The sequence below is a fragment of the Theropithecus gelada genome, chromosome 14, assembly GCF_003255815.1.
Source record: "Theropithecus gelada isolate Dixy chromosome 14, Tgel_1.0, whole genome shotgun sequence".
Lineage (NCBI taxonomy): Eukaryota > Metazoa > Chordata > Mammalia > Primates > Cercopithecidae > Theropithecus > Theropithecus gelada.
Genome location: NC_037682.1, coordinates 84,862,012 through 84,888,300, shown reverse-complemented (window position 1 = coordinate 84,888,300; position 26,289 = coordinate 84,862,012). Strand labels below are relative to the sequence as shown.

Genomic DNA, 26,289 nt, shown 5'->3' with positions numbered 1-26,289 from the left:
TCACCAGGGAAAAAATCTCACAAGGTGTGTGCTCAGTAAGAAGTTACATAAGATGGCCGGGCACGGTGGCTCAAGCCTGTAATCCCAGCACTTTGGGAGGTCGAGACGGGCGGATCACGAGGTCAGGAGATCGAGACCATCCTGGCTAACACAGTGAAACCCCATCTCTACTAAAAAATACAAAAACCAAAAACAAAGCAAAACAAAAAAACTAGCCAGGCGAGGTGGCGGGCGCCTGTGGTCCCAGCTACTCGGGAGGCTGAGGCAGGAGAATGGCGCAAACCTGGGAGGCAGAGCTTGCAGTGAGCTGAGATCCAGCCACTGCACTCCAGCCTGGGCGACAGAGCGAGACTCCGTCCCAAAAAAAAAAAAAAAAAAAAAAAAAAGAAGTTACATAAGATTTCAACATGTGTACCAGGACAGATGGAAGTTTTTCTGGAGGTAAAAAGCCTCGGGGGGTCAGGGAAGCCACACTAATACAACAAAACTAAAACATCCCTTTCAGACTAGAGACCTCTCTCTTTCAGGGGTAGACTAGGGCTAAAGAGCTTTGCTCTGTACCACGTCTTTCTCCCATGCCCTGTGGAATATGCCCTCCTAAATACCATGTGAGCAATGAATTAAAGTTAAAGATAAAGAAAAGGAAACACTTAAAAAGAGTCAACACAATTGCTAGTTTCATTTTTTTCTTTTTACTTGAAAACTTGTTTTAACCATCAAATTTTGGCAGTTACAAACCTGTACACTGTTGTGGTTTTTTTTGTTGTTGTTGTTGTTTCTTTTTTTCTTTTTTTTTGGCTGTCTTTTTTTTTGTTTGCTTTTGTTTTTTCTTTTCTTTTTTTCTTTTTTCTTTTCCCTTTTTTTTTTTTTTTTTTTTAGAAAAAGAACACAAGACTGAATACTGCCACCAGCAATATATGCAGGAACAATCCATTTTCTTAAGGGACAAAATCCACTCTAAGTGTTAGCTTTCCCCTTTGCATAAGGTTTGGTGTGTGATGTGTGTGCAAGTTGAGGTGGAGGTGCATGTGTATGAAGGAATGACATACCTCACTGGGACTCTGAAATTGCATAAAAATAAAACACTTAATAACTGGGCAAAACACATTCATTTTTTACAAATGTCAATAAAAACATTTTTCTTGAAAACAGAGAAAGTTAAATGAAAACAGCAAGAACCAAAGAAAGGTTACAGTACATTTTGAAATGAGTAAAAAACATCATATTCAAATCTAAAATCCTTTTTTGTGTGCGTGTAGTTACCTCAAAAGTTTGCAGACCAACAGCGTGGATGACTTACAATTATATTCGACCCCCCAAATTAAAGCATCCTGATAGGCATCAAATATAGTATCTACAAAAGCCTGGAAAATTGAAACCATTTATATACAATTTTATAAACATTTTAAACACCAAAACATACACCTTTTACAAACCAGCCTGTTTGCAACAGGCAAATGTACAAGACAATCTCTCTGATACAGTGCTTAAAAAGAACTGCTTCCATTTCCAAACACATTTGCCACTCCCAAAATGCAGTAGTGTGGGCTCATAAGATTGTTAAATAGTAGCAATTCAGGTATTTGTTTGCCAGAAGTGTACTACAGTACATACTAATCGGTCCAAACACGCTCCAAATGACTCTACGATTCTCAAGTGCATTCTAAACACTAGAAGAGACTAATTATGGCCTTTGTGTATTATTACCTACTTTAATTATTGCTTTTCATTATTACATAAGGAAAGAAATACCATATTCTTTTCCTATCTCTTAGCCAGCTGGCTAAATATTAACTGATGCCAGACCCACAAATGGTGACTTTAAACCCCAGCATTACACAACCAGAAGCTCAAAGACATTGTGGATTTTCATCAGAATAATGTGCAGTTGAACACTGTGGGACACAAACCAGCAAAAACACATAACCACCTTCTCACAGAGCACACAAAATGATGACACGGAATAAATGCCTCTTCAAATCTCCATTTCCCATGGTTTGAAACTAAAATCATAAAACATTAAAGCCTAACCACTTTAGCAATACCTGTGCACTGGGAAGGCAGCGGAGTGAAGAGCCAGACAATTACCTGGACAATCCATGCAAAATGAACACTAGATCTTCCTGAATTACTTCACATAAAACTGTTTTCTGGATCTTTAATAATTTATTTTGATAATCTCTTTTCTCAATTCCCCTGACTTTGATGATGCAAACATAGCATCAGTGTGGGTAGGGTGGGGTGGGAAGTAAGTAGGAGAGGACTGATGGTAGATATGTTCTACTTGCTTTTTTTTTCCAGAATGTGCTAGTAATTTCCAAGGAAAGTTCCAGGCACATCCTACAAACTAGTTCCCCTTTCCAGGCTTTCACATTGATTCTCTAATTGGATGAACCTCAAAGCATGGACCACCTACTCATGTTACTAAGTCTTTTACATGGCATTTCATGAATAGGCAGGTCAAGGGTACATGGAAAGCTGGCATAGACTAGAACGCAGCAGCAAAATATTCATAGAGAAAAGGGAATAAATGAAGCATGCACTTTATTCACCTTTTACTACCCTCAAGTTCTTGCTTACTATATGACGAGCACCAAGAGTCTAGCTATTCTCAATCTAACCAGAATGTGTGCAATACTAGTAAAGTGCCTACAACAGATTATGGGAAATGGCTTCCAGGAGGTGGCACATACATGTTAGAAAAATGAGAAGGACACCAATTGATTTAAATATTTTCCACATGGTTCATCATGGTGGAGGGGGTAGGACAAAGAGTAGCCAGTGTTGGTGGGAAGAAAAAAATGCAAAACCAAAACCAAAAATGCAACCAGTAGGTAATGGTATAATCAAAGTTTCACTACAACTGATGACTGGTCTGAGCTGAACTCTGTAATTATCATTTCATCCCTATTATACAAACATTCATTTGGCAAAAGCAGCATTTCGATGAATGTCTACAGAAATGTGTGTGAATTCTATAACCCCTCTGCCTAGAGGGGCTGCAAGGAAACATAAGATCAACTGGCTTCCAGAAAAATATTCTCCATGAATTTCCTTTTATAGCATATTCCAAAGAAAGAATGGTGGAAGTCAGAGGGTCCATCGGAACCAGGTGGCTCCCATGCTCAAGGCAGGGTAGGGGTGAACAATATTACGTAAAAAGAATATTGGCCAGATGGATGGGTTCTAGTCCTTGTTAAGCTAACTAACTTCCTCTGTGAGCTTGGGAAGTCCCTTCCCCTCTCTAGGTATGTCTCCTCTTTGATAAAATAAGGAGTTTGGACTAGCAAATAGGACTCTTCCAGCTGTTTTGAATCAGTGGTCATCCCCACCTAGTAGCATCTTGGCCTGATTGCAAAGCATTTTGTAATCTACAGGGAAATCTAACTTTCCAAAAAGTGAAGAGATAGCATGTGTTTAAAGATAATGAATCAAAACATAATACATGCTTGCCTGGTATATATTTAGCTGCAGAGCTATTCTGCAGAAAATCAGGGGACAATATCCCAAAGAAAGAGATATTTTACATAGGTGACAGCAAAGGGTGGGCACAATTTTCTTCGGTGGCTTCATGACTGCATTAGGATCTATTTATTCTTTCATTACTGTGTCAGTCAGGCATTCTCCCTTGAAGAGATGCTGTGTAAGCAGTAGTGACTCATCGGCATTAATCTCATTCTAATATTTCCTGGGGGCAAGAAATGAATTGTTGGTTTTACTTTGATGGTTTTTATGTCATTGCATTACTTAAAGTGTAGCAGTGACTCTATTCTAGGCCATTAGTTTGTCATTTTTTTCCATGACTCTTGCAAATGTGCCTCTTACATAAGAAAAATACCAAAGACTTTATTATCGAAAGCAGCCTTAGTGAAATTCATTTATTTCAAGACCACAGTGTGGATAATGCCTCCATGAGTAGGTCTGACCAAGAGACAGGAAGAGAAAGGCTGAAAAACCTGTGAAGTGTATCCACTTACTTAGAAAGTTTGGGAATGAAAAAGGATTTTTTTTTTTTTTTTTTTTTTTTTGCATAAACTTTCAGAAACACTGACTCATAAAAAAGAAGTGGATTAAATGCAATTGAAATAACTAAAAATATGTCTGAGTGAATAATGCACAGACTCGGGACAGTACAAGTTACACACCAATGCCATATGTCATCAGAAACTGTGGACACAGATTTGCTCATTAAACAGATAGTGCAAATATGCATATATTTACCATGGCCACTGCACAGGCGGCCATAATCTGATTGAAGCAAAAGAGGAAAGTCATTCAACTTATCAACTTTAAGTTTTGAGGACTGGATTTTTATATTTCCAGTGGAATGATTCTCCTGTTAATTTTGGAAATCATGGCCAAAGCCCACAGATGAGAAGGGAATCCCAGGGTGTAATCAAACATTACACATTTTAAAAGCAGAGGTTAGTTCTGGAAAATTATAAGAAAATACTGTTTTTAAAAAGCACAGTTTTGGGCTGAGTACGGTGGCTTATGCCTGTAATCCCAGCGCTTTGGGAGGCCACGGCAGGCAGATCACAAGGTCAGGAGTTCGAGATCAGCCTGGCCAACATGGTGAAACCCCATCTCTACTAAAACTACAAAAAATTAGCTGGGTGTGGTGGCACACATCTGTAATCCCAGCTACTTGGGAGGCTGAGGCAGGAGAATCGTTTGAACCCAGGAGCCGAGATTGCACCATTGCACTCCAGCCTAGGTGACAGAGCAAGAGTCTGTCTCGAGGAGAAAAAAAAAAAAAAAAAACAAAAAAACAAACACAATTTTGCTTTATTGGCAGTACCAAAATAAAGTTAACTGAACCAGGGTAAAATATGACATTTGATGTTTCTCTAACACCATAGAGATCAGAGAAATTGAAAGGTATGCCATGCTTGCTGACAGAATTTTCAACATGGTCCATTTCCCAAAACCTTCACATTAGCTTTCCTCAAGAGCAGCCTTACTGAGTGCAAGCACGTATTTGTACATAGGCCCAGACAGACACGCACTATTATAATTTATACACAATAACTAGTCTACTTTCTTCTTTTCTTAACATAATTGTATTTATAATGGTGACGCTACTGATTTCGAGTAACAGACACCTTTCCTCTGCATTATCAAGAATTGTGATTATCTAGGCTGCAAACTTTGAAGGTATCGTTTTTTCTTTTTTTTTTCTCCCTGAATTTGTGAATTTTGCTTAAACTTCTAAAAATATCTCATTGTAGAGAACCTATATGAACAAAGCCAACTTCTGTAGCAATGTTAGATTTACCGACTGGAATATTTACCAGAAAACACAAAACCAACCAGATAATCACATTCTTTCTAATGTTCAAACAATTCCAACTTCCTCCCCCACCCACCAAATGGAACCCAAAAGCCTCACGTTGCTCTTCATTGATACCTTTCTCGAAGATCATAAAACCCAACTATATTAGATTGGATGCTTAACACAAGCAAACAGAAACAACTGAGCATACTAAACATGTTATTCAAACCTAATTTTATAGCTGAAAATTGGGCAGCTTATCAAAAAAATAGAGTTGATTTAAAAGGCTTCAGCCCATTTTCTGGTTTGTTTAATATTTGTTTCTCTTTTCTTTCGCCTAAGAGACTAACTTTTCCAACAATCATTACTACTATTTTCATTTCATTGGCTCAAAATTACATGCAACAATGCCTCTTTGATTGTTGCCAGTTTTTAATACTGCAAGGACTGACGCTGTAACACTTTCCAGGGTACAATACTGCACAAAGCCATACAAGACTGCTGTATAACTTAGTGGGTGAAATAATTTTTCCCTCTTTGCATTTTTAGCCGTGAACAGAGGTACCTCCATCAAGGATTACCAGACACTTCTCCAAAACAATTTCTGAGCCTTTCATTTTCACCCAACTGGAATCAAGCTTGCTTGTTGGGACAGTATGACTTGTGAAGAAGTTTCTAGTGGAAAAATACCATATTCCCTTCTCTTTCCACAGACGATGCTCCACTGGGACACAAGCCCAGCCAATCAGCTTCCACTTTTCTGTAACAAACAGGGTGAACTACCCAAGATGTGGTATCTACACTTGAGTCTGATGCTGAGTCTCCACAAAGGGAATGTGAAGGCTGGCGAGGCTGAGCTCTCCTACGCTCTCGTAGTCACTCATGGCTACTTCGGAATTGTCAAAGCCGCAGTTGGCTGACACATCTGAGGATGAGGTGCCTCTGGAATTGTGCAAGGACAGAGACACGCTGTCTGCTGGGCCTGTGGGCTCTGTGCCCTGGTTCATGCTCACAGCAAAAGTACTAAATTCACAGCTGGCAGGCGGGCCCACCAAATCCGTTTCATTGGGGAATGGGTGAGGAGGGAGGTACTGGCTAGGATGGAACTGGGGCCTTCTCCTGCAGTCCGGGCTCAGTGTGCTGGCCAGGGAGACAGGCTGGGAGGGTGGCAGGGCCTCATATTGGTCCGGGAAGTCCTCCGGGAGAGGGGGAGGCAGCTGGTCCTGACTCAAGAACTCCTCTTCATGAGGGGGTGGGTATTCACTGTCAATGTCATAACCACCAAGGTAGTAATCACTCTCCAGCTCCCGTGTGCTCCCCTGGTGTGCAGACCCTCCATCCTGGTTCTCATAGTTGGGCACTTCCTCTATGTCCGACAGGCGGGCCCCTGGCATCCAGTCAGAGGTGTCCCAGTGATAGGCTGCAAGAGAAAAACCATGACAGTTAATTTCCTCTAGACTGGAGTTGGCGTATGGCTGGGAAAGGAGCAGGGAAGGGACCTGACATGCAATTTTTAGCATCCAAGAGACCCTAAGAAGCTTCTTACAAGGGTCTATGGGGCCAGCCATGCTTTGGCCTGCGGAGAACAAGGCGATGGCAACTCTGACAGGTTGAGGCCCGGTTGCTGCAGAGCCTCACACTCAGCCATGCCATGAGATGAAGAGCGAGGGCACGCCAAGGAGACAGTTCCAGGACCCCTGAGCACTGTCCCCACTCCCTCTTCCTAGTCACATGCTATTGCAGAGCGAGACTGGCAACGTGCTTGCAGAGAGGTCCACCAGCTGTGCTGTGGACCACAGGAGGCAGGAAGGTGTGCAGGCAAATGGGTGAAACACACGCACAGAGGATGAGGCTAGGAGGGGAATGCTGTTGGAGCTTTCACCTCCAATACTGAGCGAGACACCTGAGACATGCAAAATTCAGATCAGGGCAGAGGGACAGGAACAGGGTAAGAATGAACTCAGCAATTCAAAACACACAAATAAAAGTTATGCTAGGTTTGCGGCACAGTCACCTCGGTTGTAGTTCTGTCCTTGGTCCATGACAGACACTGTTTAAATACAAAGTGAAAAGTAAAACTGACAATCCAAACCACATGAAGAGGGATAAAACAGAACATTTGAAATGACTTTAAAAAACATGCTCCTAAAGGCCTATGGGCTATGAATAAGTTTAGCCTTTTTTATTTCTTCCCATTGTTACTTAGGAAAAAAACAAAGCAAAACAAAACAGATAAATCACATTTATGCCAGGCCCTGATTTTATTAAGTTGCTAATAAAAGTTACCTGGTTGAAATAAGTATCTGTAATATTGCAGCTCTGAATGATTTCTTAAGGATTCCCAGCTCATAGTAGGAGCTCAATGAACACATGTTGAATATAAAGGTAAATTTAGTATTAATCTGGATTGCAACTAATTGGGTGTTCTTCTCCTGAAAGGAATTTTATAAAGAGAGTACCCCACATTTTTTTTTAATAAATTATGAACTAGGTTTTTTTTTTTTTTCAAAATTGTAAAACAGATCCATAGAGAAATACCCCACATCTCATCGGAAACCAGCTGTTCATTGCCACTCTGTGGCCAATCCATTAAAATCACTCCTAGTCCAAAGTAACATGGAAGCAAAATTTCAAGAAATGCTATGGAAGAAAAAAAGTAAATACCTTCATTTTCTATAGTGTCAACTACATTGTTGACAAGCTGAATGACAGTCACTATGGAGGCTTGTGGTCAGGAAAAGAAGATCGGAGGGAGGGGAAGGACAGCTTCAGGTTAGTTGTGTATTTTAAACACGCCTTAACTTATTTTAACAACAACAACAACAACAACAACAACAATGAAAGTGCAGCATGCAAACACCCAAAGCCTCCCCACAATCTGTTAGGGAGTGTATCAGTGGACACCTTTATCTAGAGGGTCCCGGGATTTGTGGAATGGAAGAGAAATGGCAGCAAATCCAAGGCCAGTCCTCCTGAAAGGCAGGATCGGTCATGATTGCTGGGTCATAAACTCACCCCTCATGACTTAGCAAAATCAATTTAGGAAGGCAGCGGCTCATCAAGCTCATGCTAATTTCTCATTAGCAACTCCCAAAGGCTCTCAGAGGAAGACCTCACTATTCCCAGGGATAATTATTTGTTGGTCAGTCATGCTGCTCTGAACCAAATGCCAGTGATAGAGGATAACCTTTGCAGGGCTGATGGCTTCACAGTCACACAATGCCACTGACGGCCCAGAACGACCCAAGGCCTAGCTTCCACCAGTAAGGTGTGGACAGAAGTCAGCATTTGGCCTCTCAAATAGTTAGAATAGAGAAGGAGATATCTGTGGTCTATATGGGTTGCCTTAATGCTCAGTACAACAGCTTGTGGAGAGGTGATCAGGCTTAAAACCAGTTTGATGAAAGTTCCTAACACCACCTGCCTCATTTGGGACCAACTTGGAATGTTAAGCATAAAAAGGCAAGAGTGTGATCCTCAGGGTGCACACAGCAGAGCCCAGGAGAACAGTTAACCAGGCATCATTGTTGCATCTGCTGCCTGGAGTCTGGACTGTCTACGTTCTTAGGTGCTTCTATATAAAGTGCAAACTAGCCACAGCTTTTCTTCTGGCTAGGGAGGAGGAAAAGAGGATACATGAAGGCATACAGATCTGGGGGTGTGTCTTTGACCTTCCGATAATGGTCAGAAAAAATCCACTGTTACACGATTTGTTGTCCCAGCAGACAGATACACTGAAGGCATCTGCACTTCTCAGAAGTGCCAGCATTTGAAAGTGGTGATGAAATTAGGCTCTTTTACTTCCATGATTGCTTCTATGGTCTTGGAGCTCACCTGTTTCTGTATTTGCCTTGGAGGCAAGGGCTATGCATTTTTCATTTTGTACTCTGGGTGAAGGACTCAGCACATGGAAAAAATTCAGCAAGGATTTATAGATTGAATGATTACATAAATTAATAAGTATCCATTTGTTGCTAGTTGCTGACAAATGGGAAAATGACCTAAGGTAAGGCTGCTTGTCTCTGTGGATGACTGTTTGAAATTATTCTTGGTTTACTCAGCGCATTGAAAACACTCACTGTTTTATGACTGTTCCTGCTTCCCTCCCCTGCCCTGGGGAGAACAACCCATCCTCCGAAGCTGGTTCCTCAGCTCAGAAAACCCAGTCCAGCATTAGCACCCTCTCCATAAGCATAAGTTCACGAGAGGTAGAGGTAGCAGCTTTGGAGTGTCAACAAAGTCTGTGAACCATGAGAAATTGCATGCAACATTTTGGGTGTATGTGCATTTTTCTAAGGAGCTGCCTCATAGTTTTAAATAAATTCTCCAAAAGCCCATAACCCAAATGATTATAAGGGGGATTCAATTGAATGAAGATTCCACTGGTTCTATTAGAAGGTTTTTGTCTCTGAACTAATTTCTAATGATGGGCATGTTGGATATATAGTGGAGAGGGAAGAGATCGTTGGTAAAATAAAAAAAGAAATAAATTACTCTGTCTGCTAGAGAATATCATTTGGGATGAAGTAGTTCCACCACGAACCAAATCAAAGAGGACTCACTACTGGAGGCCCAGGGAAACTTCATCAACCCCTGATACAGATCTCTGGGCCTGCCCACAGTGACAGCTCAACGGGGGCTCCTTTGGCAATGACATCCAACAATGGAGTAAACCAGGAACCTGGTGAACATGCTCAAAAGCCCATGAACAGGTGGAGAAACAAAGTCAGTCACACCACCCTCCTCCCAACCACGGTCTTTCAGAACAGGAAGCAGAACCCACCCACTCCGAACAAATCTGATGACTTCTTACCATTGTCGTCACCAGAATCTGACTGGAAGGAGCTGAGGGATTGAACTTCAGAGTTGCTGCCTTTATTACTACCTGCAAAGCAGGTCACTTCTCCCGGGTCATCAACCGCTTTGTCTTCGTGGACAGCCAAAGAGAAAGCAGAAATTACACTGATTACCTTGTGCCTATTTCCTCCTGCCCACCACCCTCCCAGCTAGTTCACTTCTTGAGGCTCTTTCATTTGCTTAGAGAAAATAATTTAGCTCCACAATAGAAAATTGATTGTGCCATTGGGGGCAAAGGTCTGTCAATCAAGTGATTTACATTATGGATTTGAAACCCTTAGCCCATAATAAATGAGCTTCCAAACAGCTGACAGCCAAAAGTAGCTGTTCCTTCCTCAAAGTGAAGCAACTGAGTGAAGAGTAAAAGGAGGATGAAGTGGCTGCATTGCTCTTTGCCATTCAGAGTTAATTTACATCATTTACATGAACTGATGAGGTGTCAACACCAGGTTAAATGAGATTACTTTTAAAATAGGGGTATAAATATTTTATAGGCGAGAATGCCTTTACATTTATCCTAACTTCCATCTCTGGACAGTGAGTGGAGTTTTCAGCTTTGCCTTCTAGAGGGCAGTGTTGTATCATTTTTGGGAGTGACCATGTTCTACACCCTGTGTCAGGTAGGAGGGCTGGCAGTGGTGTGGATATGCCCTTATCCATATATGTCCTCCTTCTTTACTGTACAAAGACAGCCAGAAACACACAGATGCACGTGCGTGTGCGCGCGCGTGCACGCACACCCACACCCACACCCACACCAGGGCTACTTTCTTATTTGATGGACTAAAGGAAGCAATAAAAACAGCCTATATCTTGAGGTTGTCAAATGCAAAATGAATTAGTAGCCCAGAAACTGTCTCACCAGCTAACTCTGCCTTGCTTAACGAAGAAGGAAATGTATTCAATACAACCCAACAAGACTTTGGGGGGAAATGTGAGTTTTGGCCTGAAGTGAATTCTGGAAATAAAGCTGTCACATCAGGAAGGGAGGAGGGCAGTGATCACCAGGAAGAGCTGCAAATCATCATGTAACGCAATGGTACAAAGAGATGCAGACTTGTGATTAAGGGAACATTTGTTCCTCTCTGTGGCCACAGAAATCACGTTTCTTCCAAAAAGGGCGATGTCAGGAACAGGCATGGTGGCTCTGCATCTGCTGTCAGAGGCTGAGGCCACAGGAGTTGGCTAAACAACCGATATAAGTGGAGAGATATGCCAGGGAGACACTCACCTCCTAACAGCCACATTGCAGAAAATATGAGGATGAGCTTCAAAAAAGCACAAGGTGTGCACAAGCTCAACCCTGAACACAAGGAAGGAAATGACAAATAATCCACTCTGGTGAATGAAGTGCTGAGCATAAAACTCCTTTCTCCACTCCTTCATTTATTCAACTCCCCCCTTTCTTATTGCTAAATAAAAAAGAACCTATTAGCTATTGGATTGGCAAGATTATAGTAAAGTCTAACTCAACAGATAATTTGAGAGTGAATATATTTATGACTGAAATTCAAGAGCAACTGCTTAAAATATATGTGTCTACAGAAAGACGGAATCAGCAGATAGCATGTTGGGGCAGCACTAGAATAGAAAGAATTCATCCTTGGCCCTCTGCTATCACCAAGAAATCCTCTTCCTCTAATACCGCTCTCCTTCCTTCCTACCAAAGCTCCCAAGAACAGTGCTGGTAAGAGCACAGGTTTTAATCCTGACTTCTCCTTTTGCTAGTTAGGTGCCCTCAGGTGAGTATTTCACCCATTGAATGGAGTTTTTTCCTCCATGGAATGATGGCCTGGTAATGGTACCAACATGGGGGCACTGTGATGGTTTAAGGAGATGATGCAACACACAGCAGCGTGCTTCACATGCATCTGCTGCCCTGACTTTCTCATCAAACCTCTTGGTTCTCAACCCTTGCATTCTGGCTTCTGCCTTGATGGCTCTACTGAGAGGCACTTGAGATGCTAAGACTCCTCTCATCATCAAGCTCACTCTACATCTATTTTAGCCTGTGTCCTCCTTGGCAGTTTCACAGTACTCAATACTGATGACCTTACTGACATTCTCTTGGCTTCTGGACAGGGGCCATTTCCTTTTCCTTTTTCTTTCTTTGTTGGAAAGTGTTTGTGTCCTTGCCTGGCTCCTCCCCTTCTGTCCAAAGCCCACATGTAGTCATCTACAGGGTTCTTTTGGAGGCCTGGTTTGACCATCCTCTCTGTTCTTGTTCCCTTGGTGAGTTCACCCTCCTACAGAGTCCACCATCCTACATGCAGATGTCGTTCAAACTTTCACTTCTAACCTTGACCTCTCACCTGAACAACAGAGGCAGACATCTCTCGGGTAACCCTTTATGTGTCCTCTACACTGAGCTTCTTCCTGTTCCTGGGAGGCCATCTCCAAAGTGTCCTACTGAAATCTTATTCATATCAGTAGGAATACTCCCTTCCTCCATGAACAAAACCTTTATCTCCCTGGCTGCCCATGGTCTCTAGTTCCATCTGAAACCTTCCTGCTCCCTCCTTCTCCCTCAACATATGCCACAGTACTATAACCATAGCCTTCCATAGCCTTCTAGGACACAGCTACTACTGGGATATAAAGCCATTTGTCCTGATGAAGTTATAGGTTACAGCAAAGATTCCTTTAGTCTCCTTGTGATGGATACTAACAGCAGGGAAAACAATCTCTCACATAGATGTTCACAGAGACTACCTAAGTTGCTCAATTTCTTCTCCTAGGATCAGCCAGAGCCAGCTTTAAAAAATGTGAATTAGATCATGCCAGTCACTTAGTTAAAAACCTGCAATAGTGTTGCTGTTAAAATGCAAGCACCAACTGCACCGACCTCCTCTGTGCTCTTCTACACACCAAGCTTCTTCCTATCCCAGGACTTTTGCACCTGTAGCTCTTCCTGGTGCCTAGAATGTTGCTATATGAGGCCAAGTGAAGGGGCAAACACCACCATCTGGCTCAGACCACCTTTCCGCCTTGTGGATCCCCTTGTTGTTTCATGGTATCTACATTCCAGCCAAGAAGAAATGACTTGCTTTTCTTCTGATCACATGGGTCCCCCCTACAGTGGAATATCCTCCTTTCCGCAGACTCTTTAACTCATCACGGTCCAACTGAAGTGCCCCTCTGCTTCTCTCAAGTCTTCATTCTAAGACCGGAAATACTCTCTTCTTCCAACCTTCCAGAGTGCACTTCTGGACATCACTGACGTGGCTTTTTGCACTTTGTACATAGGCCCAGAAACATACACTATTATAATTTATACACAATAACTAGTCTACTTTCTTCTTTTCTTTTGCGCTTTGACCAGTGGCCCGCTATTGTGAGAAGAGGATGGGTTTTGGAGCCTGGAAGACTTGGGTTGGGGTACTGATTGCCTCTAACTAGCAGCTGCCTGACCTTGGGCTCATGATGTTACCCTCTCTGAGCTTCATTTCTCCCATCTGAAAATGGGAATCGGAACCAGGACAGTTTTCCAGAGCCTGTGTGAACACTCCACTCCAGCATGTCATACCGAATGCTCTGCCCACAAGGTCTCTCTCCCTTCCCTTAGCGTCCTCGCACAACGCCCCCTGCAGGTTCCCTGTAAGCACAGAGGGGTGAGCATTACCACTTCCTACTCACTCTCAGTTCCCGCGTCCCAGCCATTCTTCCGGATGGAGTCGCAGTCGGAGCGGCAGGGTGACACGGCGGGGAGGTTGGGGGCCACGCTGCACACGACCACGCCCCGCCGGGCTGTCAGGATGCGGGGCGACTCGGGGTGAAACGTAGTCATCTCCTGGTGCTCGCCTCCCAGCCCGTCCACGATCTTATCCAGGTTGCTCCTGGAGTCGCTCTGGAAGCAGGGTGTGTAGGCCATGGGGCGCACGGGGACCTGCGGGGGCCCCACCTCCTGGTAGACATTACGGCCGTCCCCGCTGCCGCGCAGGTTCCGGAACGGGATGCCGTTGCTCTTGTTGAGCAGGGCGGCGGTGGCCGGGTCCTGCACTAGCGTGATGTTGTTGCGGGAGTAGTTCTTGCGGAAGACCTTCTTGCGGAAGACGATGAAGAGGACCACCAGGATGAAGATGACGAAGAGGACCACGGCGATGCCGATGAGCTCCTCCTTCCCCACGTAGGAGTGGCCAGCCTGGATATTGGGCACCACCACGGGGCGCAGCCCGCAGTACTGGCCCACGTAGCCCGGCGTGCAGTTGCAGAGGAAGGAGCCGAACACGTTCACGCAGGAGCCTCCGTTCTCACACTCCTCTCGTTCGCACTCATTGATGTCCTCCTCACACCTGCGGCGACACAGAAGCCCCTCCCCACCGTCAGGACCTGTGCACCCACGATGGGATACTGGAGCTCGAGAAAACACAGACATCTTTAAAAGAAAATGATGCACCTAAAGGGTACAGATGAAGCAGGACAAAGATGGTTGGTGGGGGGGGGGGGGGGGAGGGGAAACTAATTTAGGCATTTATATGACCACTATGGTCCCCAAATCGTCACTTTGCGTTAAGGTGTTCCTTCCAACCCAATCTCTCCCAGGTCTTCCTTTCCTACCTGGGTTGGGGAAAGGAAGAGACTGAGGTGGGAGAGGAGAGGAGGAGAAAGAGAAAGAATAACAGATGCTATTGAAAAGGTACTGGTCTCCAAATCCGCGGGAGGAGATGCATCTCAGAATTTAAAATTGTGCAATTTTAGCAAGGACATGCAGCACATATCTTTCACATTATGTAAAATACTCCTCCCCCTCACAGAAACTGGTGCTGGCCGTAGTATCCCATAATCAAAAATACCAGTGTTTCTGCAGTGAAACATATGGATATTCACACTAAATGAGAGAAATAAAGAGTAGAAAGAGCCTCAGAACAGTTTTGAACAGGTTTTGCCACCCAATTAGTTTGCCACTAACATACTCCAAACCCTTTAAGTTCGCAGAGCTTTTGGGATTGTAGAATTGCAGACAAAGAGCTGTGAATCTATATATTGGTTATAGGTTTTCCCCCAGAGGAAAGTCTTTGGTTCTGACATTTTCCTCTAATGGCTACGGTAATTTTTGGTCCCTTTGGGAAGCTGGGGGATGCAGGGGGTGGGTGGGTGGAGGGTTACATGTCTTCAACATTCTGTGCTTATGTTAAAGGCTAATACTCATGTAGATTTTTAGGAAAAATGACTAAAGCATTCTAATGAAAAATAATTAAATCAATTTTATTCGCTTTAAAGCAATCCATGGCTCACTTTGAGCATAATTATAAGGCAAGTGTTTCAGTCTTATTCTTTCTTAGCTTAATAATACTTGAGAACATAGACCTTCGTTTTCACTTTTCTCTATTTCAGCAATTGTTCTGATATGTTCATTTAAAAGGTCCGATCACCTATATTTTTGGTAATCTACCTTTTAAAATGTACCCAAATGTCCCTAATTTGAACAGATAGAGGTGAGGTCAGCCGGAAATTAGTCAGAATCACAGAGTATTTAAAAATAAATGCCGCTTTATTACTTTAAATTACATCCAACGATTCAAAGTCAGCTAAGTATTTCCTGGTAAAGTCCTCGGGAGATTTGCTCTAATGAATACATAAGACTGATCTGTAATTAGAATATCACTTGCCTGAGATTACATATATATACTTCTAAAACGATCAAGGATGGCTGAAAGTGGCATTTTACTAGGAATTTAAAATGGTCTCTTTCCTTTTGGCAAACATTTAATTTATTTATTTCTTAGGGAAAGAAAGGTTTGCAAAGAGAAGGTAAGTTTCAGTTTCTCAGAATGATCAAAAAACAATAGGCAGTAGAGTCCAGTTAATGGATTCTGCGGAAATGGGTAGTGTGTCTGCCTCAGAATTATAATAGAAACATTAGGTGGCCTAGATGACTTTCTTTTCTCCTAGTTACAGACTACATAGTAATCATACACAATTTTGAAGATACAGGGAAACATAAAGTAGAAAATATGAATTACTCATGACCCTACTACCCAGAGATAATTCCTATTAACATTTTAGTCACCTGTAAGCACTCCTTATATGTCTCGTGCAGATGTTAACCCTTTGCCTTTACTATTAGTGGCAAATATTTTATCCTCGTTAATTGCTTACTGGTTTGTTGTAGCAATAAAGAACAATGTAGAGAAAGACACTTATATAATCTCACTTACGTGACTCCAGTGAGCCCAGCTTTACAATTGCAGATGAAAGTGTTTCCTATTGGATCGCAGGATCCTCCATTCCGGCAGGGGTTTGGGAAGCAGGCTGTAATCTCAGATTCACAGTTTCTTCCCGTAAACTGTGAGAGACAGGTACACTGATAGCCTGGGGAAACAGAGGACCTCATGAGCCACGGATGCCCCTGCTAGGGCTGAGTGCTTGGACTCAGCTATAATATGTCCTCCTAATTCTTTGTTGAACTGTATCATAGGAAGGGCCCAAATTCCAAAGGTGGTTAGCAAATTGATTGCTTGAAACATCTTGCCGCTAAAATGCCAAGTTGCAGTTTGGATTTCCTGCTAGCCCACAAAAATTCACCTAATTAACCACATACACAAATGCTAGTGAGAATTGTAAGACCTTCCCAAGGGACAGATTTCAAGAGCGGAATTCAAGATGGGGAGGAAGATGTTTTCTCCCCGACACTATTACTGCACAAGGCAGATGCTTCCAGATAGGAGTGGTTTACTACTGATACCACGCTACCTCCTTTCCTGAGTCACTGTCCTATCTCCTGTGCTCTTTCTCCTTAGCCAAGTACTGAAATCCCACCTGGAGAGGGAATGAGGGGAGAGCAGGTAAAATGATATTTGTCAACTCAAATGAACCCCAGACTGGCAAAGGCACAGGGAAATGGAAAGAATTCCAGCCTTTGCCCAGCTCCCCTGGTCTGATCCTGATTTTTGCATTTTTTTTCACTTTCTCCCCTCATAAGCCCATCATGCAGAAATTGCTAGTAATATAATATCCTCACTACAGAGAATATGAAATATCAGATGTGGAAAGAGGCATTCTTGACCTCTCGAGATGCATTATCTCTCGAGATGGAAGGGATCAATAACCAGTAAGGGTGTTCTTTCTTCCTTCCTTTAAAAAAAAAAAACCATAAGATTTGTTTTTTTAAATTACAGGTATACATGCACATAGTAAAGAGGAAGGTAGTTCTACAAGTTTTATTTTGTCCACCAGCAGTCTTCCCTCCCATTTACACTTCCTCCAAAGTAACCTGGGTGTTCCTTTTTGTATTTCAATATTTCCTTCCATAGTAGTTGACTATTTTGTGATTATTTTAGTGTTAGGCATTTTCTATTAGTTTTCCACTATGCTTTTTAAAATTTCAAACCTTTAGCCTCACCACATAGGAATACCTCTTGTGCTGACCCTATCTCACAATATATTGTAGTATTGTAATTTTGGTTAAGTCAATGATCAGTGTTTGCATTATGATGACAATGAAATGTTATTTGCAGCTAAGTCCTGTAGTAAGCTCGATTATATTTTTATATTCATGCCTAACTTGTTTCCCCTAGAGTTAAAAAATATCCAGTGTTTTCGCTTGCTTATTTCTGAATATTGATTGTTGATTTAACTAGAAACTCTTCATCAATCAGGTCTCTCTGAGTTTAGTTGTCTCTGCTTCCTTGTATTTTCATCCCCTGAATTAGTCTCTCCTGAGGCCCTCTGACTGGCTCCACCCTGAATGTTGCCCTCTGGCCCTGCTTTCCTGCTCTCCCATGTTGGATCTGGTGAGTCCTGTATCACCTGTCTGCCTATTTCTTGGTTTACTCTCTCATTTCACTAGAACACATTCCACAGTTACTTCCTCCAAAAGGGCTTATAGGAAGGAAATCTGGTGACACTTTGCATAGCTGAACATGTCTTTACTTCACCCTGACACCTCTTTGACAGGTTGTGTAAAAAATTATAAGCAATCCCTCCATGTTGCTTTTGAGAAATCCAAAGTCATTTTGGTTCTTGGAGTTTGTATGTAATTTTTTTCCCCCCCTCTTTAACATCTTGGAGGATCTGTTTGCCTCCAATTTTCTGAGATTTTGCAGGGATGTACTTTATATGAGTTTATTTTCAGCCAATACTGGGTACTCAGTGGGCTCTTGCAATCTGGAAATTTTTGTGTTTTCACTTTGGGAAAATTTCTTTTATTATTTTGTTTGTAATTTATTTTCCTTTGTTTTCTCTATTCTGTTTTTATGGAACTTCTATTTTTTGGATCTCAGATCTCCTGGACCTTCCTCTAATTTTATTTTTTCTCTCTTATATTACATCTCTGTGAGGTTTTGCTTTACTTTTGGTGAGAGTTTCTTATCTCCTTCACTTTTATTGAGATTTTCATTAATTTGTCATTTTCCAAGAACTTTTTTTGTGCACTGAGTTTTTATTTTATTTTTTTTCACGCGTAACATCCTGCTTCTAGGCTGTGGTTACAGTATCTTCTCTTATCTGTCTGAGGATATTAATAATACTTTTATGAAGTTTTCTCCCTGCAGTTTTTTCCAAGTTGCTTTTCTCTGTTTCTTTGTTTTGGTCTCTGTGATATTTGATTTTATGTGTCAACTTGGGTAGCCTATTGATAGCCAGATATTTGGTCAAACACTAGTCTAGATGTTGCAATGAAGGTATTTGGGTATTTGTGGATGTTATCAATTTATTTATTTATTTCTATTTTTAGCTGTCAGTCTCATTGGGTATGATAAAATTTATAATCAGTTACCTTTAAATGAAATATATTACTCTCCATAATTTGGGTGGGCCTCATTATTCAGTTCAAGGACTTATGAAGAAAGAATCCTGTCTCAAGACTGCAACATGGAAGAAATTTTACCCGAATTTCCCGCCTGCTGGCTTACTCTGCAGATTTTGAATTCAAGACTGAAAAATCAACTCTTACATGAATTTTCAACCAGCCAGCCTGCTCACACAATCACGAGCCAATTCTTTGAAATCAGTGTCTCTCCACATTTATGTATGTGCACATGCTCATGTATATACACAAATGGTCTCTGCCTTATGATTGTTCAACTTATGATTTTTTGACTTTTTGAAGGTGTGAAAGCAATATATATTCCGTAGAAATGTGTTTCAGGTAGGCTAGGCTAAGCTATAATGTTCGGTAGGTTAGGTGTATTAGATGCATTTTTTACTTAAGATATTTCCAACTTATGACGAGTTTATTGAGATATAACCCCATCACAAGTTGAGGAGTAGCTGCATATATCTCCTATTGGTTCTGCTTCTCTGAAGAACTCTAATACATTTTCTATCTTCCACATGAGAGGATTTCTTTACTTGTAACCATTGCTTATTAGTTCACATTGAAGAGTATAGCAATAGAAAACTAGAAATCTGTTGAGAAGCTCTGAGCACATTAATGGGGCTCAGCAACTGTGAAACTGAGTCAGTAGCTTTGGCATGGTCATTTTCCCTAGTAACGGCTCATCTTATCATCTGCTCAGAGGGAAGGTAAAGGCCTGGTTTCTAACACTGGGAGGTTGGATGGTAGCAGAGGAGGGGTGGTTGTGAGTCTCAGCATCCAATAAGCACATCATATTTACTTTAACCCCTGTATAGCACAGTGTCTGGCATGCTCCAGACCTGAGACCCTGCATTTCAACATCACCACACATAGCATCGGGGGAGCGATTGCCTGCTTGTGCAGAAGGAGGGTAGGAATCCAGATTGAATCCTGACTGCCTCTAAACCGTTTTGAGCAATTCTTATTTTAAGCTCTTTTCCCCATCTCTTCCCCTTCAGAAGTAACTGGTGCCTCCAGTTCCTGAGTCTTTGGGGATTCAGTCCCCTGAGTTTTTCGGAATACAGTCTCTTGTACCAGCTGGAATCCAGGTCTCTAAGAGCTTCTTTTCTTTCTTTCTTCCTTACCACCTGTCTCTCTGCCTTCCACCTCCAAACTTGTGTTGGTGTTGTCTACTTCCCCATTCTCCTCACTTCTATGGGCTTATGACTCATATAAAAATAACTTTACTTCCATAGTAGTGGGGTTGCAACAGCAAGCTGCCACCCTTACCGTGAAGTGGCCAAAAAGGCTTTCCCCATATCTAAGACCTTTTGTAAGTACTGCAAGGAACCATTCTCACTCTTACTGGAAGGGCTCTTGGGCTTCTCCTCTTCCAAATTTGTCAGTGACTGATGCTGGGATTATACAGCTTGATCGCTATAGATACAAGATAGTTAGAAATGTGTGGTTTGAAATGGCATATGGTCTCATGGATGTTTTGCTGAATCCCCATTACAGATAACTCCCATGTACAGAAGGAAGAATGATTGTGTGTGTGTGTGTTCATAGGTTCACAGAGAGAAAATCTTATCTTCAAGAGGCAGGTGCAGGAACCAAGAGAGAAATCTATTTATTTCCAAGTGGAGGAGACTACGGAGCCCCAGCCTTCCTGGCAACAAGAAACACAGAGGGTAAGAGACTGAGGCTCAGAGAGAGACACACACATATTAGAAAAAGAATGCCCTTAAATGCAAAGCCAAGGAAAGGCCAAGGAGCTCCTAAGGAAAGACCACTGTTGATGCCAGTTATGTCTACAGAAGGCCAGCCTGAGGTCTCTGGGTAGAGGCAGAAGTCTGAAGTATGCTGGCTTGAAGTTATGCTGATTTGGGAAATTGCTCACCTTAATAGAATTGAAAATTGTTGAAGGCAGCTGCGATTGGGAAAAATGCTTCTTTGTGTCACCTGGCTAGTCGTTGGCTATGATGGCATGCCTTTAGACAAAGAGTAACTTGTGAGGAGGAATTAGATTCTTTTTTAGACTCTAATCTTAGACAACCACAGTACAGGACCCTGAAAAGCACATCAATGATGAGGAAGAAAGTCAGGAATGGGGGGAGTCCAAGGCAAGGTAGATAAACTCAGCAAAAACTCCCTCTCCAGCTCCTCTTTGGCAAGTGTTTGACAGCTTCTTAAATAAAACTATATCAGAAGCACATGGGGGCAGGAGAGGGCTGTCCAGATCTAAGGGACATTTAAATCACTATCATGGAAACTGGATTCTAACTCAGGTCATGGGACTGATTTTTGATCTGATGGCAGAGAAGCAATTTGATGTCTCTGTGCCTTGGAAAATCAGAATTTAAAATAAGAAACTACCTCTAGAGCACTATTTTACTCACACACAGTTCCTTCTGAATTTTGTCATTTTCATCATCTTCTGTGGAATATCTAGCACTACTTGATGCAGCAGCCAGCTTGACTGATGAACATATCCACACTGACTGAGTGCCTAAGTCATAGATGGTGGTGTGGCTGGTGCCAGCTCATACAGGGTCCCAAGAGGTGACTGTTAAATATTCAGGAATTTGGCAGGTCAGTTGTTAAACCACGGGTAGCCTGACATCAGCCATGGTGGAAGTACTTACACCGCAGTCACCAGCAAATGCTACAAATCAGGGCTTTTATTTTTAGAGAACTGGTTTACCAGTTCTCCCCTGGAATAGGGACTATGGCAAGCACTGAGGATACAAAGACAGAAAAACTCCATTTAGAAGCATGCTATAGAAGAGGCAACTGAGGTACAGAGAAGCTGATTGCTTTGTCATGGTCACGAAGTTGGTGTGGATTTGAACACAGGCAGTCTGGCTCCTGAGTCCTGAACTGTATTTCTAACAACTACACTTCACTACCCTCTCTGTTTATCAGAAAGAGCAGCAAACTGTCTAGGATCTTATGATTGCAAACCCTTGGGGCATAGGAGGCAGAGTCATTTGGAAGAAATCTTGCTTTTATAACTTTAAATTTGGAGGAGTTTTATGTTAACACAATGAGAGGGAAAAGCCATTGGAATTTTTAAAAAGTGGTCAGATTAGTTTGTTTTTTTAATGAAAGAAGAGTGATATCTATTGTTCAGTCTCTGTGAAAAGGCTTGTTTATGAAAATTAACCTGTTCTCACAAAATATTATTTATAATCTCATTATCCTGGTATGAGCCCTATTATTAATAATTCAAAAAATATCAATAATGATTATTATCATTCGTTAGTAGCCATAATGATACTAAGTAGTCTAATGCTTTAGTGTTTTTAAATCACTTTCAGTCATTCTGTGAAGGATCACAATGATCCTATGAAGGAAAAAGAACAGGCCTCATTAACATCTCAACTCCCAGGGGTGCCGGAGAGGTTAAGGTGTTTGTTCAAGAACATATAGTTGGCCGGGTGTGGTGGCTCATGCCTGTAATGCCAGCACTTTGGGAGGCTGAGGCAGGCGGATCACCTGAGGTTGGAAGTTTGAGACCAGCCTGACCAATATGGTGAAACCCCATCTCCACTAAAGATACAAAATTAGCCAGGCATAATGGCGCATGCCTGTAATCCCAGCTACTTGGGAGGCCGAGGCAGGAGAATCACTTGAACCCAGGAGGCGGAGGTTGTGGTGAGCCAAGATCACGCCATTGCACTTCAGCCTGAGCAATAAGAGCGAAACTCCGTCTCAACATACGTTAGTAAGAGACTGAGTTTAAACTTGACTCTAGGCTTTCTGATTCTCAAATCTTTCTACAAGACTGTATTAGAACTTGTCACTGAGTCTGAGCTCATTAGTTTGTAGGGATAAGAAAGAAGAGCTTGTGGTTACTTCCCATCAGTCTCCGGGAAGCAGACAAGATATGGTGAGATGGACAATTTTAGACATTCCTTCTGGGAATTCAATCATCATTAAATAATAAAGATAATAGAATAAAAAGTTTCTACTCTTCCCAAGCATTACCATATGTTGCTATAAAACACAGATAAGGTGAACAAAATTCTAAGAGATATCTAGGCATTTTTCGATCACCAATAATATTTAACACTTTTGTAAATGTGAAAGAAAAATATCAATGGTTAATCTCAATGTATTCTTAAAAAGTTGATTTTTTTTTCTTGTTCAGAGGGGAGAATATCAAATAAGGAAATAATTCACAAGAATAATAGCTTGTCACGTGATGTGAAAAATTCTAAGAACTTTCTGTGTATTCTATCTCATTTAATTCTTACAACAACCATATGCCATAAGTATTGTTATTGTAGTTATTTTACAAATGAGAAAACTGAAGCGTCAAAAAGATGGGTTTCACAAGGTTACACAGTCAATGAGTGGCAGATGCACTTTATGCCAGTTCTCAGATTTTAGAAAGGAAATGGTCCTACTAGTGTGGAGATACATGTACCAAAGAGTCATAGCTTCTCTCCCCTCAAATCCTGGCAAAATGAGAAGTGTATTTTTAAATCCTGCCTCAAAGCTGTGTTTCTGTTTACAATCCTTCTAGTTATAGCAGATGCAGATGGTTTTGAAATCTGCACCCAGAGCAACTTAAAATGAATCCTCCTTTCCTTGCTCAAAGAAGAGCATTGCAAAACCTATTAAATGCAAAAATGGAAATGGTATAAGCAATTATAGCATTAATTTGGGCTGTGTAGGCAAATAACCAAGATAATTCCTGTCTTACTCCTTTGAGTTAGTAGTCATTTTCCAACCGATTCATCCAGGTTATGGTTTGAACTCTCTACCCTGCTTGCCAGTGTAGGTGAACATCATTCTGATCAGGTTTGGCTGCCTTGATAAGGAAACATCTGCCTGCTGCACAAAAATGGAAATAATGACAAATGTGTAACTAGCCCCTGGGATCTGAAGTCAGCATCAACCACTCTGCTTGCTGAATTATGGACTTCATTTAGAAACTCCAAGAACTTCCAAGACTCGCGGGGTGGCTGTGATGTGGTGGTGAGGCACTGGGTACAAGTTTAGGTTCTGGTGTTACCCACCACCTGGGTGTGACCACGGCCTGACCTCTAGGAACTTCCTTATTTTATCTGATAAATGAGGCTCACTAATACTCACTTCATGGAGAATAATAAGGTTCCTGGATTCACAAACCACAATGCAGCACACAACATTAGGTGCTTTATTGTTGTAATTATTGTTAATTACTATAGATCCTGAAATCAGCTTCTTCTCTGTATTGCTCATAAACCAAACAGCTGGAAATCATGGGAGTTTTTTTATTCTGATGTTTAGGTTGAAGACTGGGAAACATCCAAACCTCTAGTCCATGCGAACCTCAATTAGTATGAGAAAACTAGTGGATAGGTTATCATGTGAGATGCTAATTATGAGTGAGCATAAGCCCTGCTGCAGCTGAAGTTACTTTGCCATTTCAACTTTTAGTCATTCTGACTTTTCTCTTTCACCAAACGGTACATTCAACACCTTTAGACCTTGTAAAACAAAAATTAATTTGAAGGTGAAACTTTTTCCCTAGGAAAGCTGACTCACATTTTATATATTGTATATTGGGCCAAGCCTCTAATATTTTCTTTGAGGATCTGGAAACCTTTAATGTGTTAACATTAGCCACACAGTAAATTCTTACCTTCTAGTATGTATCTGCACATAACCTACTTTAGGGTTTGAGCATTTCTATTAATGTCTATAATTATTGATGCTGTTACAATGAGGTTTTTTCCAAGGTACCAAAAATATAAGACGAAGTCAGTATTTAGAAGACAGTCACCCAGAAAATTTTTTTTTCCATAAGCTGAAAAGCTCAGCCAAATTATGTCCACAGCATATTTACTGGCAGTTTGACATCTCCCTTCTCGAAGCTCAGTGAGCCAGTGGGCGGAGCATGTACGGGAACCCTGTTCAATTCCCTTAAACCAGCTGTTTGGAGAGGGAGGCCACATCAGTGGCATCCATTGGTCACAGAGAAAGCAATAGGACCCAGAATTCAACACAGAGCTCAGCACCAAGCAGGTACTTGATTAAAGTTTGATGGACTAAATTTATCTAGATTCTTACAAGTTAGGGACACAAAGTATTCAGCAAACCATGATCCAAAGTGCTACTGAAAACAGTTTTATGCAAACTATTTGCAACATCCAAGAACTTATTGTTTCATGCAATTTGACAGGGAGAATACTCACAACTGCTTAGAGGAAGTGGCAGACACTATTACTCTTATCTTTGAAAGGGAGCTCAGAGTTACCAAAATCTCCTGACTGTGGTACAAAGCTCCATCTTTATACTATTTTTTTTTTTTTTTCAAGTGCAGGCTGTGCATCTGACTCTCAATTTCTGAATGTGCTATGTCTGTTTACCTTTCCTGGAATCCACTGACTTGCACTTCTTCAAATACAGAGTTTTCAGGATTCTCAAATGTCAGTGGTTCTTAAACAAAGGGTGTGCATAGAAACTCCTTGGAGGCTTGTTAAAAATAGAGATGCCTGAATTCCACTCCTGCCAATTCAGATTCTGTATGTTTGTTTGCTTGTTTCCCCTTAACTTCCAACTGATACATTTTCTTGATAGGGAAGTTCAGAAGTCTGCAAATATGATTCAGTGACCTAGCAGAAAGTTCCTGATGTGGACAGCAAATACTGGAGGCAAGTAAATAGCAATCAAATGGGTCTTCTATAACAAGGTCTCATTTTAACAAGGTCCTTAGGTGATGCTGATGCATCTCAGAGTTTGAGAACCATTATATACAATACAAGAAAAAAAAAAAAAAAAGTCAAAGTTTCCCCAGGATTCAGGACAGTTCAGAGACAGGGAGATAAATCACTCTATCACCTAGGGATCTTGTTAAAATACAGATTCTGATTCAGTGGATTTCTGGTGGGAACTGAGATGCTACCTTTCCAACATGCCCAGTGATGCCAATGCTGTTGGTCCCTGGAACACACTCTGAGTAGCGAGAGTTAAGAGTACAGGCTGGTGGGGAAGGGGTCCACAAACATGGATCAAATCCCATCTTTCCCACTTTTAAAATATTTTTTTGTTTTTCTCTTTAACCATTGCATATTTAAGGAAAAAATATAAACCAATACCACTACATACTGTTTTGAGAAACTAATTTTTGTTTTTTTGTTTAGAGAAAAGTTCGTGCTCTGCCATTCAGGCTGAAGTGCAGTGGTATGGTCATAGCTCACTATAACCTTGAATTCCTGGCCTCCCAAATCTCTGGGATTACAGGTGTGAGCCACTGCACCCAGCCAGTGTGCTTTCACCACTTTACTAGCTATGTGATGCCAGGCTACTGACAGCCTCTCTAGCCTATTTCTTTATCTGTAAAATGAGGGTGAGTAGGTGGGAGAGAATAGTACTGACCTCAGAGTACTGTGGTGAGAATTAAATGTCTCATGGCATAAGCACTTTC

General features: G+C 41.7%; 1 protein-coding gene across 2 annotated transcripts in view; it reads right to left on the bottom strand.

Moving 5' to 3' along the window:
- Positions 1-676: 676 nt before the first annotated feature.
- Positions 677-26,289, bottom strand: part of FAT3 (FAT atypical cadherin 3) — a 558,548-nt gene continuing 532,935 nt past the window's right edge. Inside the window, exons 22-27 of one of the 2 annotated variants that reach the window (XM_025356610.1) lie at positions 16,291-16,444; positions 13,769-14,424; positions 10,089-10,202; positions 7,940-7,999; positions 7,290-7,325; positions 5,935-6,695 (exon numbers count right to left, since the gene is read on the bottom strand). In XM_025356610.1, the coding sequence (XP_025212395.1) occupies positions 6,073-6,695; positions 7,290-7,325; positions 7,940-7,999; positions 10,089-10,202; positions 13,769-14,424; positions 16,291-16,444 (1,643 nt within the window). In that variant the 3' untranslated portion in view covers positions 5,935-6,072. Of the gene's footprint in view, positions 6,696-7,289; positions 7,326-7,939; positions 8,000-10,088; positions 10,203-13,768; positions 14,425-16,290; positions 16,445-26,289 lie in introns of both variants that reach the window. The other variant, XM_025356611.1, reaches the window with a different exon arrangement.